This window comes from Diceros bicornis, chromosome 26, assembly GCF_020826845.1.
Source record: "Diceros bicornis minor isolate mBicDic1 chromosome 26, mDicBic1.mat.cur, whole genome shotgun sequence".
In the NCBI taxonomy this organism is placed as follows: domain Eukaryota; kingdom Metazoa; phylum Chordata; class Mammalia; order Perissodactyla; family Rhinocerotidae; genus Diceros; species Diceros bicornis.
Window position 1 is genome coordinate 33854223 of NC_080765.1, and position 13197 is coordinate 33867419.

General features: G+C 49.4%; 1 protein-coding gene across 2 annotated transcripts in view; it reads right to left on the reverse strand.

Annotated features, from left to right (window-relative positions):
- Positions 1-359: 359 nt before the first annotated feature.
- XYLT1 (xylosyltransferase 1) overlaps positions 360-13197 on the reverse strand; it is a 301551-nt gene continuing 288713 nt past the window's right edge. For both annotated transcript variants that reach the window (XM_058569969.1, XM_058569968.1), the window contains 2 exons: positions 12408-12741; positions 360-6778 (listed from right to left, as the gene is read on the reverse strand). In XM_058569969.1, the coding sequence (XP_058425952.1) occupies positions 6456-6778; positions 12408-12741 (657 nt within the window). In that variant the 3' untranslated portion in view covers positions 360-6455. The remainder of the gene's footprint in view (positions 6779-12407; positions 12742-13197) is intronic.

Consider the following 13197-nt stretch of genomic DNA (forward strand, 5'->3'; position numbering starts at 1 on the left):
CTGTTTAGATGGCAGTCCCTCCTCCTTATCCTCTACTTAACAAAGCGTTTAAACCCATATACTCCAGGGGAATCATTTACAGGAGGGTGTTGCAATAGTCTAGTTGACAGATGACAGGGGCTTGATTAGGGAGTGTGTCCACACATCAGGTTTTCTCAGGAGAGGCTCAGTTTATGCCTGTGGTCTCAGCAATCCATCCACTTGATGCCCCTTTATTCTCAAAAGTATCCCAGTTTGGATGACAAATTATATAGTCACTCTAATACTAGGGGATGGACAGTGCAGAGCAGGGAAGAGAATACAAGATTGCATGAAGACGCACGACGCTGCTGAAAAGGAGCCACAAGGCCACTGTTCCATAAAGACAGTACTTTTTTTTTTATTTTAAAATTCTGCATCTGAAAACACAGTATGACAGAAAGCATCTATATACACCTGCAGTGTTTTTGGTATGATACAGTATTTAATACATCCACTGTTTTCTGCAAAAAATTTTGCTTTGTCAGACAGAAACAAACTCCCCTAGACAAAAAAAATACAGCTAAGGCACAATTTTGTTGTTGTTTTTCTGCTAAATGAAAAGACAGAACAGGTGCAAAAATGGGCGGGTAGTGCAATTGTTTCCGAGAATCACATTCTACCGCGAGGAAAAGCATCCAGATGATTGGAATTTTGATTACTGGTCAATTTCAGATAGTTCAATATCTCTTAAAATACTCCTTTAAATAAATAGCAAAATATCTACATCTTTCAGTGTGTGCCGTCTGAATTCTCTTTTTTTTTTAAACTTTATTTACAGATTCTCTCGTTTTTTTAAAATCAATACATTACAAAATATTTCTGTACAGTTTTATGCATATTATGATCTATAACAAAATAGTTATTTTTAAAAACTATATCACCACATGTCTTTGAAAAACAATGAGGGGAACGGTAATAACTTATTGTGAGGCCTCTAAAAAAAATACCCAAACGAACGCTATTGACAACATAATAATATTATAAAAAAAAAAAAAAGACGGAAGGACTACAAAGACGATTGCGCTCAATTCCAGTGAATTTCCTATGAAAACCCTGGGGTTGTCTTTGGCCTCCATCAGCCGTGGAGCGATGGGAGGGAAAAGGTGGGCTCTGGAAATGGGGAGCATGAAATCTCCTTGAGAACACTACCCAGCCGCTGGGAATATTTAATGCTATCACTTTCCAGGCAGGAAGAATGAAAAGATCAACTAAGAAACTCTCCTGTTTACCCTTGAATGAAGTACATCAAGTCACCAAGCCTTTCGGGGAGGGGGCAGGTTGGAAAGCCGATGGGGGCACTCTGCCAGTAATTAAGCCAGCCCATTACAGCGGCAATATGCTCTTGGAGAGTGCTTCAGGAGTTGGCTGAGGTTTAGATGAGCACCCAAGCCTTCATTTTACCCCAAGAGAAAATATAAGAATGTTTTTCTTAAAGACGACATTTCTAAGCAATTTCCGCAAACATAGATTGGCAGCCCCTCACTTCCGAGGCGGCCGTGAAAGCTTCAAGATGCTCTTTCTTCTCGGATGTTGGCGGAAATGGGAGGGAGAGAGTGGTCAGCTTTCCAAACATAATTTTAAGGCCACATTTCAAAAAGGAGGAACCTAAGGCTTTTTTGGGGGGAGAGGCGGAGGAGGAGAAGCAAGTCAGAGGCAAATGAGGAATGGAGAGGATGCAGTTAGGAATGGAGGGGGCAGGATGCAGAACCTGCTTTCCTCTGGGGTCTGTGGACCTGGGCCACTGGAGCATTCCCAGCCCAGTGGAGGGGGGAGGGAGGGCCACGTGCTCCCTGCATGGGGCTTGGCGAGGACACGACCAAAGACAACGTGAGGGATAGACACGGGTGGCGCCTGAAGGCCCTCCTCAGTCTTAAGAGGGGCCGATACAGTATCTTGTCTGCAAGGTAAAAAAAATAATACTTCTGAGAGAGAGACAGAGCGACAGAGACAGAGAGGGAGAATTTGCATAGATTGTACATTCAGCTCTAGCAGATTTTGGACACCTCTATTTCCCACCCAGGTAAACTTCTCAGCAGACACAATGAGGTAGCGCCTGTGGCAGACCCATGGGCAAAGGTAACGGAGGCAGAAGCAGAGAGGACACCCCACGACCACGCACGGCCCCAGCACGCTTCCCAAGACGCTTCCAGAGACGCAGTAAGACGGCTGCTAACACTTGGGACCTGGAGAGCGGGGCTGTTGGACACACCGCTCCCTTCTCCTGGAGCCTGTCCTGTTTCTCTCTGTCTTGACAGGATGGAATTCTGGAAGGTGTAGACCCAGGCAGATGTGGGCCCCCTTCTGTCTAAGGGGCAGCAGTCAAGGTCTCCAAATTCTGTTCCATCTTCCCTTTAGCACAGCTGTCTGGGGACCAGGAGAGCTGAACAAGCCTGTTCTCAGGGTACACGTCTCCTCTGTGGGACCATCTCTTTAGGCCCAGAATGACTAGTAAGAGGTTCCCGTTCCCTTCAGAGTTCAACATGAGCTATTATTTTTGCCCATTCTTAAGGTTGGCCTTTTCTCCTCCACCAGGGCAATGCCTAACCTCATTGTAAACCATCTCTCCAGAGAGCAGAGGTTGCTGGCCGTGCACAGGTTCTCTGCCCATACTCAAAAAGAAAAATATTGCCGACATTTAAAAATCAGATTTCCTATAAAAATATGGGTTTCTGGCAGATTCTGCTACACTGTGCCTGCGTTCTTACATGCAGCAACAGGCCAGGGCTGAGTAGCAGCTGCTCTTCTTGCAGGTGTCATGTGCATGCCAGCAGACCGCAGATCCCACAACTCCCTATCGTCTTACACCAACTATGTTAGCGTCCTGGACCCCACAGGCATTTGTGAGCCCTACCACCGAGTGTGGCCTTTGCCAACAGCTGTTTCTGGTATACCTCCCTTGGCTGTTGCTGGGGAGTGTGTGTCCTGAGTCCCCAGTGAACTTAGTTGTAAAAGGGGTCTTTGCTCACGCTCCACACCCAGCAGGCACTGCTTTCCTCTACTTTGCATCTTCTTGGCAAAGAGATCAAGGTCCCAGCCAGTGTCGTCCTTGCACGCGTAAACTAGAGAACCAGGAGGAGGCATGACCCACACGACCCAGGCACGTGCCAGGAGTAGCTATCATCTGCCGCTCTCGGGAGGCTCGTGTGGCCTTGCTCATCCTCTCTAAATGCCACTTGCATTTTAAAGATTAAACTAACACCGGGAAATGAAGTCAGAATGACTCCTCATCCAATCAGAAAGGCCTTTTTCCAACAGGAGGAACGGGTGCAACGTGTTAAAACACGGGGCCCTGGGAATTGCTCCCGTGCTGCCTGGAGGCCTGTTGCTTCGTGCACGGCCTGGGAAGTGGGATTTGGGAAGGTGTCTGCCTCCTGTTCTGCCTGAACATCACCAGGCTGTCTGGGAAATCGTACAGAGGGCCGTAGCCTAGTGAATGCTTCCTACTCCCCCGAAACTGACCCCCAAGTCTCCTCTAAGCCCTCCTGACGTCCCGGGACCTAGTCAGTGACGCGGCCACAGTCGCTAAGCTTCTGCAGGCTGTAACGGGGTTTCCAGACAGCACGGTCTCATGGATTTGAAACCCTCAGGCTGCCAGACCTCTAACAAATCAATCCTTCTCTGGCAGGTCAAAAAAATGAGTTAAACTATTTTCCCTGGGAAAACGTCACCTTTTCTCCAATCATCCTGGGCGGTGTTTGGAATTCTTTTTTTTTTTTTTTTTTTTTTTTAACCAAGGTAACATCTGCCAAGTTAATGTCTGGTCCAAAAACCGGGGTCGTAAAGGAACACCCTGTGTGACTGCTCAGCCTCCCCAACTCGTTGAGCGGGGAGCGAAGATTGGGACGGGGAGGACGTGGGGATCGTCCCCAGAGTGAGCCAGCTCTGCCCCTTCCCCACGTGTTCCAGGATGAACAAAAGTCGGCAATGCGAGTGGGTGCAGGAGGGGCTCTGTCTGGGAGTCTGCAGGCTCGCACTACGCACAGGGACGTGCCAGGGCTGAGGCCCCAAAGCCACTGCACATGACACCGTGGAAAATGCAGAGTCTTAGTGGTCTGCTGAGGAGGCTCCCCGGGCAGCTTCGGCAGGCTCAGGGAGACCCTGGCCAGAGGCAGAGGCTGGAGGCAGAGAGAGGACGGGGCTCAGGCCTCTCGGTTCCCATAGTTTGTAAATCCATTTAGCAATCATATGGGCTTTCTGAAAAAAGCCACTCCAAGGTCCCTGGAACCACTGTTGACGGTGGCTGTCTCCTGGGCTCCCCTGGCCGGGTCTGACCACCCACCCTGTTCCTAAAATGGATCTCTCCTCCTCACGGGCTTGGAAGGAGCCCGTTTCCCTCTGCCATACTGTCACGTCACATGGAGGCCCGTGGTCAGACTGGCCACAGAGGGTCAGCAATGGAGGAAGCCGGGATGGCCCAAGCTCTGCAGTTGGCCTGTTGCGTCCCTGTGCCCAGGGCAAGGAGCGGGGATGGTTCAGGAATCCCACCCCCACCCCAAACTGGAGGGCTAGATAAGGCTAACACCCTGCCTGCAGAAAAGCGAGGCTCCCATGTTCCCAAGGGCACCCCACTCTAGCCCGTGGATGATGCTGGTCGAAGCTTTCTCCTCCTGGTGTCTAACACACCTGCTTTCCTCTGAGGACAAGGAGAATGTGCGGCAGACACAGAGAGAAAGAGAGAGAGACAGACAGACACCAGGGAATGGGGAGGAGAGGAGGAGGGAGGCGAAGGGCTGGGGAGCAGGGGCCTTGTGTGAATAAAGGCAGCTTCAGTTAGTAAGATAACATAATTGACAAGCTGCAAAAACAGCACCTACTAATTAGTCATTGACTAAAACATATAAATAATAAATATCTAAAGTGTCCCTTCTCTCTATCCTCCATGGCTCACAGGACATCCTGCCATGCTGGCTTGTGGGGGGCTCAGATGGCAACAGCTGTCAGGTCATCAGGAGCGAAGTGCAGTACCTTCAAACCCACACTAGAAAGAAACACAGGCCTGGCTCTCCATGGGAAGGACAGTGTGCTGCCAGGGGTGGGACTTTTCCAAGGGAGACCTGTCCTTCGGGGGAGGGTGGGATCAGAGGAGGAAGGGGGGCCTCCGGGAAGGGGCTCTCCAGATGAGCAGGGGCGGCCCTCCAAGGGGCACATGGTAAGGACACCCTTCAGGTTTCCGGTCACTCAAGCAATTCGAGTAATACTATTGTTTAGATTGTAAACTAGTAGATGTGTAAGCTTCCCACTTTTACGCTGCATGTCAGACAGGCCCATTCGCACCTCGGATGAGAAAGGGCATGAATTTAAAAACCAAATCTGAAATGCTTCTTCCTGGATGTGAAAAGTCTGGTCCCTGTGGTTTGGTCACTCCCAACAGCACCGAGAGCGCAATTCACAAAGGCCTGGAGGGCCCGACCTCTGAACAGAAGGGCTCAGGCAGGCGACGGGTATTGCTGTGTGGTCCAGCTCAGGAGTTTTGCTCCAAACGTTCTCTGTGAGTTTCACGGCCATGGTCTCCCAAGTTCCTATTGTCAACGTGGTCATGGTCTTCGTCTCCTAGCCCGTGAATGGCTGCGAGACTGGACACTCATGCTCATAAGCATCACCCTGCCTTAAGGGAGGGTGGCCTGGAACCCAGGACATCAGGCAGTCACATTTTGGGTGGACCTTGGCCATGTCACATCAAAAGGCTTTCCTGCTCATCTAGTTACTAAGGAGGATGGCTCAACCCGAGAAGGGCTGGTGGGAGGCTCGGAGCCCTCGTGAGCCCACTGCCTCCCTGGAGGTGGGGGGCCCATGGGCGTGACCATCAGTGGCCTCTCGTTTCAGGGCTGGCACAAGGGTTTCCTGGCCCAGAGGAGCAGGAAGATGAGCCGGAGGGTGGGGCAGGAGACAACGTACCGCCTGGGCAGTGCTTTTCAAACTGGGTTTTACAGAGCCCCTGGGTTCTGAAGAGGTACCTTAGGAGATGCCCTTGGCCAAGGGACCACCCGGTGGGCTGAGCTTAGAGAAAGACCTCACACTCCCCAGCTTTAAGCAGAGCAGCCTGGATTTCACCCACACCTTGAACTTCATCTACGACTGCGCTTAGCAAACAAAGTTCTCCTGCTCAAAATAAAAGTTTGAGAATCACTTGTCTGCGGGGTTGGGTCACTGGAGGGGGGAGACAAGGAACCTGTAGGACTTGAGGATCAACAGGAAGAGGTAAGACCACCACTGCGCTGGGACTGAGCCATCCCCGCCCCCAGTGCCCAGCTTGCCAAAGGCAGGTCATCGGCAGACCCTGCTTTGGCCTCCAAATCTTCCTTCTCCATCATTCTACGGCCAGGAGAGCCCCTCTCACAAAAGGCACCCCCGGGGTGGGAGGCCAGGGTCCAGGCCCCAGCGGCCCTCTGGCTGCTTTCCCTTTGAGATCCACTGTGGCTCACACGTGCCCAGTGCTACCTGAGCCGGCCATCTGGTTTGACCGCCCCCAGCTCCGATTTGGGGTCGGGGCTGAAGGAGCTCCAGGCCGTCTGGCTACAGGTCTGCATGACCGGGCAGGCAGTGGGGCCTGTGGCACAGACGTCCATGGCGGTCCACATCCCGCCCACCAGCGAGTCCAGCCAGCGCTCCAGCACGGCGCCGGAGGAGGCCGCGTTCCTCCGAGCCTGCTCCACCTGGGTGGGGCTGATGGGCAGACTGAGGACGGGGTTCAGGCTCTGGAAGCTCTGCTCCATGTAGGCGCTGCGGAGGGGCCCGTTGTGTAGCTTCAACGCCTCCTCTGAAAGCCAAAGGGAACAGTGACATTATTAGAAGAGCCAGAACTGGGCACCCACTGGGTGCCTGGTACCACTGGGTGCTCCGCACCACCACCCAATTCACACGGCAGTCTCATGAGGAAGTTCTCTCAGCAGTCCCATTGTACAGATGAAGAAACTGAGCCTCTGAGGATGTTCCTTCAACAGTGTGAGCTCGCTTTGTGCAGGGTGTGGTTCATTTGTTTATTCATTCAACACACCCTTATGGAGCACTTTCAATAGTCCAGACATTCATTCATTCAATACATATTTTTAAGCACCTACCACTGGCAAGGCATTCATTCATTTACTTATTTGATAAAGATTTACGAAGTGCTAGGCTCCATCTACGTGGTGGAGTGAACTAGATAGTCAAGATTATAATCCAGTGGAGGGAGACTGAGGACGATAAAGACATAAACAAGTAAATAACTAAGATCGTTTCAATTAGTGATAAGTGTCCTGAAGGGAATAAACGGGGTATTGAGTCAGAGCAGGGTTTGGCAAACTACAGCCCTTGGGCCAAATCCCGCTCACCACCATTGTTGTAAATAAAGTTTTATTGGAACACGACCACGTGCATTGGTGCACACATTGCCTATGGCTGCTTTTGTGTTACCACCGCAGAGCTGAGTAGTTGAGACACCGTATGTGGTCTGCAAAGCCGAAAATATTTACCATCTAGCCCTTTATGGTAAAAGCTTGCTGATCCCTGGGTTAGAGAGTGACGAGGCTGTTTATTTTAGATGGGGTGGGCAGGGGAGACCTCTCTGAGGAGGGGACATCTGAGCTGATGCTGATTAATGTTAAAGAAGAAGCCACATGCAGATCCCGGGGAAGAGAATTCCGGGCATAGGGAACAGCGAGCACAGAGCCTCATGAAGCACCTTCCCCAAATCACCCAGGTAGTGAGGGTCGGAGCTGGGGTTTGAACTCGGATCTGTTGACCTCAAAGCCTGGTGAGGAGCCCTGCTCTTGGCTGCTGAGTGGCCACCATGAACTCTGCATAAGCCACGGATTTCAGCTTCCATCCAAGACGTGGTGCGTGAATCAAGGAGTCCTGGAAAGCAAGAAGCTTGGACCAGAGAGGGTGGGGTGGGAGGTCCAGCCGGCTCTCCTAACAGCTCCACCTCCATGAGCACCAGAGCTGCATGCAAGAGCACGGAGACTCTAGTCAGGCTGTCTGGGTTTGAATCCCACATACCAGGTGTGTGACTTCCGACTTCAATGCCTCGTGCCTCAGTTTCCTCATCAATAAAATGGGTGGAGTACTAATACTTTCCTCATGGCTTCGTTTGTGATGATGAAATGTGCTGACTCCTTTAAAGTGCTTAAAATGGCGCCTGGCATGTACCACGGGCTTGGAAAAGCTTAGCTAGGATTGTTAGTGTTGGTGTTATTAGTATGCAATCCTCAAAACCATAGGTATATACACACACACAAAACTACAGGGTTGGTTTTATCATCCCCATTTTACAGATGGGGAAACAGAGGCAGCTCTGTTAGAGGCAGGTCAGGGGCGAAATCCAGGACTGGCTGATTCCAAAGCCAGTGGTGTTATCACAATCCTGTACTGTAGGCTCACCCACCCGCTGGAAGCTAAAGCAATGGTTTTGTATTTTATTTTATTTTTTCATCTGGGAGCCAGTCTTTCAAAGACTTGGTTTGCCCATGTGTAAAATGGGGAGACTCATCCTTGCACCAATTAGACCCACAAGGCTGGTAAGAGGCTCAGATAGAAGTTCATGTGCTCTGTAAACAGTAAAGTAACATACAAATGGGATGGACTGTGACTGTTCCCAGGGCTTCAAGATGGGGAAGCAGAAAGTGCAGACGTTCAGGCTGGAGGAAAGAAACTAGATGTTTCTATTTTCAAGTCCCCACTCACCGCTTATTTTATTGCCAAATACAAGAATATATTTTTAAAAAAGATGCCAATGGTTCTGGTGAGTTGTGTTTTACCAAATCAGCTTTTGCTATAGCTGAGATGGCTAGGATTAGAAGAAACTTCCTTATGAGACAATGCAGTGCTCAGAAGACGAAGCTTCCTGTTTGCTGTCACTCTCAATGGCCAGCAGAAGAGCCTGGATAATCAGCAGGTTATTTTCTAACAGGTGTGGTCCTGAGTGGGGAAGACGGAGGAAGAAAGTCCATATGGCTGCCCTTCTAAAAGCCATGGGAAAACTTCGTTGAACTAAAAATATGCCTTGGCTAACAGACAAGGAAGTCATTCCTTCAGTTGCCAATGCCCCAGGAAGCTGAGGGCTGGGGTTTATGGTTCAGAGGGGAACAGGTGGGAGAAAGGGGACCAGCACGCATGAGCACATATCCTGTCTTGCTATGATTTAGCAGAGCTTCTCTCTCTCAAGTTAGTTGGGACCATATTTATAAATCTGGCCCTAGCCCACATCTCCCTGATGCTAGCAGACAGGGTGGGCAGCTGCTGTACCATTTGCCAGGAGAACAGAGTCTGGTCTTCCTTTGGTTCAGGTCCTGATTTCTCTAGCAGAGCCTACTGACGCCTCCATCTCTGCAGAGTCAGGAGGCTGGGGAGTGGGGAGACACCCAAACTGACAAAAGGCAGGACATTCAAAGTGAAAAGAGCAGCTAACAAACGTTTGAATACTAGGAACCAAATATTGTGGTTGATGCGGAAAACCCTTATGAAAAATGAGGTCAATGTGGGAAATGCTATTACAGCATCAGCCCGCAATGCTCGCCTCTATAATTAAATGTTCCTCAATTCCACCTCATCAGATTTCTTGAGATTACTAGGGACGCATCAATAGCAAATTACTCTTGATGAATCATTTTACAAATCGCATCGCTTCCACCTTCGTGTTCCTCGTCACTGGGACATCGTTAACAGATACAATTACCGGCGATGGGGGGGCTGCTTCCAGAGGGGTAAAGTGACCCCTGGCTCATCCTGGGGATGGGTAGGAAGAGCCTGCCATCCTCAGAAACTCCAGGGGAAACAACTGGAAAAATCAAAACCCAGCGAATGGCCCAGGCTATTTTACTGGAGTAGGGGTGGATTCAGGACCACTCCGTTGTTCTATTCAACAGGTGTATCTGAAGCAGAGAGAAGTCCGCCATTTCCATCCCTCTCCGCCATGTCTGGCTTTGGGAACCCTTAGGGATACCAAGGATGCAAACCTAGTTAAGATGACACTTGAGGGCCCTAAGTGGGTGGGCTCTGGCCCGGCTAGTTCTGGAGGGGCTGTCTTTTGCCTGTTTCATAGAGGAGTGGAGAAGCAGACTTCCATCTCGAGAAAACATGAAGTCTATATTTTTCTGCATGCTCAGCACAGAAACTGAGCAGAAGTCAACAGAGTTCACTTCAACACTGCCTTTTTAGGACTCCAGGCACCCCCCTCCCCATATCTACGTCCCCTTCTCCTTGTTCACTGGCTAAATGGCACCCAGCCCAGGGCTCTTTTTAGCTAACAGAGGCTGTAATCTGTTTCTGGCTTCTGGGTTTGTGATCCGTTAGATGGAGATGAACAATTTCAAATACTAAGAGACCTGGAAATCCTGATTCTAGGAATCTATTTTATGGATGTATCTGTGTGGGCACATACAGGTTCAAGAATCTTCTTTACAGTGTTATCTGTAACAACAACAACCAGAGAAGCTAGATTGTGGGTCCTTAACCCAATGGAATACTATGCAGCTGGTAGCTTTATATATACTGACTCAGAAAGTGTAAAAAGCAAGTTTCGCTGCAAGATGGATCATTCTGTTTTTTAAAAATGACAATGTGTTTGTGATTTATTTTGTGTGTTTATGTTTTAAAAGCATTGAGAAACTTCTAGAAGGATGCACACCAAACTCTCGGCAGTGGTTACTCCTGGAGGTAGGACTGAACAGGAGGAAGTTCCCCATGATAAAAGAAGGATAAGAGGAGGAAATAGAAAAATAAAAGTAACCCTTTTGGATGAAAAATTTAAAAAAGGCAGGGAGTTGGGAGTCTGACATCCCTCTCTCTGCCCTCCACGCCAGTGGAAACCACCAGCCTGAATTTCGTGTGAATAATTCCTTTCATTTCCTCACAGCTTTCTACTGACACATCAATCTTGAAATAATATACTGTTGGCTTGGCCTGTTTTTGAACTTTAAATACATGCACCATAATTATGATTTCTTCTGTGATATTTTCCCCTCAACATTATGTTGTGGAGACTCATCTGAATCAACGCATAGACTCCACTGTCTGAACAGATCACACGCTGGTCAGCCGCCCAATGGTTCATCCACTGGAATGTTGGACCTTCGGATTGTTTCTGGCTTTGTGCTGTTACGAACAATTCTGCTATATTTCTGCACAAGTCTCTAGGGCACGTACCTTGGGGTAGAATTTCTGTGCGGTAAGGTGTGTGTACGTGCAACTTTACTAGGAAATGCTAAACCATTCTGCAAACTCATTTTATCACTTTATCCTCCCACCAGCACTAGACGGATAGCCACTTTTGTCCATCCTTATCACCATATGATGTTGTCTAACCTTCACACATCTCTCAACATGGCAGGTATGAAGCGGAATCTCTTTTTGCTTTTAATTTACATGTCTCTCGTTATTCATGAGGCTGAGCATCTTACTACAGGTGTGTGGGCCATTCATGTTCTTTTTTTTTTTTTGTGAGCAAGATCAGCCCTGAGCTAACATCCGATGCCAATCCTCCTCTTTTGCTAAGGGAGACTGGCCCTGGGCTAACATCCGTGCCCATCTTCCTCTACTTTATATGGGACGCCACCACAGCATGGCTTGACAAGCGGTGAGTCGGTGCGCGCCCGGGATCCAAATCTGTGAACCTTGGGCCGCCAAAGCTGAGTGCGTGCACTTAACCACTGAGCCACCGGGCCGGCCCCTCCTTTTTTTCTCTTTTATATCAAGGATTGGCCATCTTTTTCTATAAAGGGCCAGACAGTAAATATTTTTGGCTTTGTAGGCCTTGCAGTCTTCGTGGCAACGACTCAGTGCTGCCGCTGTAGTCCCAAAGCAACCACAGTCAATGTGTAAATGAATGGGCGTGACTGTGTTCCCATAAAACTTTATTTACAAAAACAGGAAGTGGGCGGGATTGGGCCTGTGCCTTGTAGTTTGCTCTGATTCACGGGATTTCTTTATATATTCTGAATGTGAGTACTTATTTTTATGTGCGGCAAGTATCTTCCACTAGTGGGTGGTATGTCTTTTTACCTAACCTATCATAGTTTTGAAGAACAGAAATTCCTATTTTAATCATTATTTTTTAAACAGTGAACAAGATTTGCTGAAACTCAGTGTTCTGCCTGGGTTTATTTCCCATCTTGTCTTAAACACGATCAGAGCCTTCTGGAAGTCCAATGGGAGAGCATCTAATGAACAGGTATCTAATACACAGACAGATGACATCACCTCAGCGTGCAGAGACAACTAGACAATTAGGGAGAAAATCAGAGGGTTGTCCATGGCAAATGAGCAGGAAAAAATACTGAGAGCAGCGAACACTGTCCTCGAAGACGGCCCACATGCCCCGACATCTGAGGAGCATTGCCTGCCCAGGCGAAGGACCCACCAGATCCCCAGGGACAGAATATTTACCCCACAGAGACACTGGGAGTACTCACCCGCTTTGATGGGCTGCCTATTTGAGAAGGTCAGAGGTGCGACGAGGAATTTGGTCTCTGCAACCGGCACCCAGTGGTGGAGAATTTTCACCGTCCAGACCCCAGGCCTCAGGGGCAAGTTCAGAGGGGGCTTGTAGTGGGTGAATTCGGCAGTGGACTCAATCAGGATGTCATAGGTGGCTGCGATGACGTTGATGGGATCCACCCAGACGACGGTCACGGTCACGTTGGGGCCCTTCCCCCACTTCTGCATGCCTACCGGCTCGTCCATGGGCCCCAGGAGACCCCCAAAGTTGCGGAAGAGCCGTTCCTTGGCATCCCAGTCAGTGCCGACCTGAAAAAGGAGAGTGAGTCCTGAAATCACTGGGCCTGACTAGGGTCCTGGGTTCCAGAAAGGCCTAGGATCCTGCTTCTTGGGCGTCAGATACCCATTTTACAGATCAGGAAACTGAGGCTGCCATTAAGTACCTGCTCAAGATTGCACAAGTAGCAAGCCGAAGACCTGGGATTTGGACCCAGTCTGGGGGATTACAAAGCCTGTGATCTGTTCATTAAACCTTTGCGCCTCCTCTGCCCGGTACATGGTTTGTGCTTTGGAAACAAAACAAACAACGTGCACTGAATGAATGAATGCTGGCTTGCAGGCCATTCCAAGGAAACACATGCCCCGCCACTCAACAGGTACAGCTCGTGTCCACTTTTGCCCTTGGTTTCCCAGATCATGCGCCTCCATTTAGCGTAACCATTGTGAACAAGAGTGGAAGCTAGGAAAAGGGCGAGTCCTCAGCTC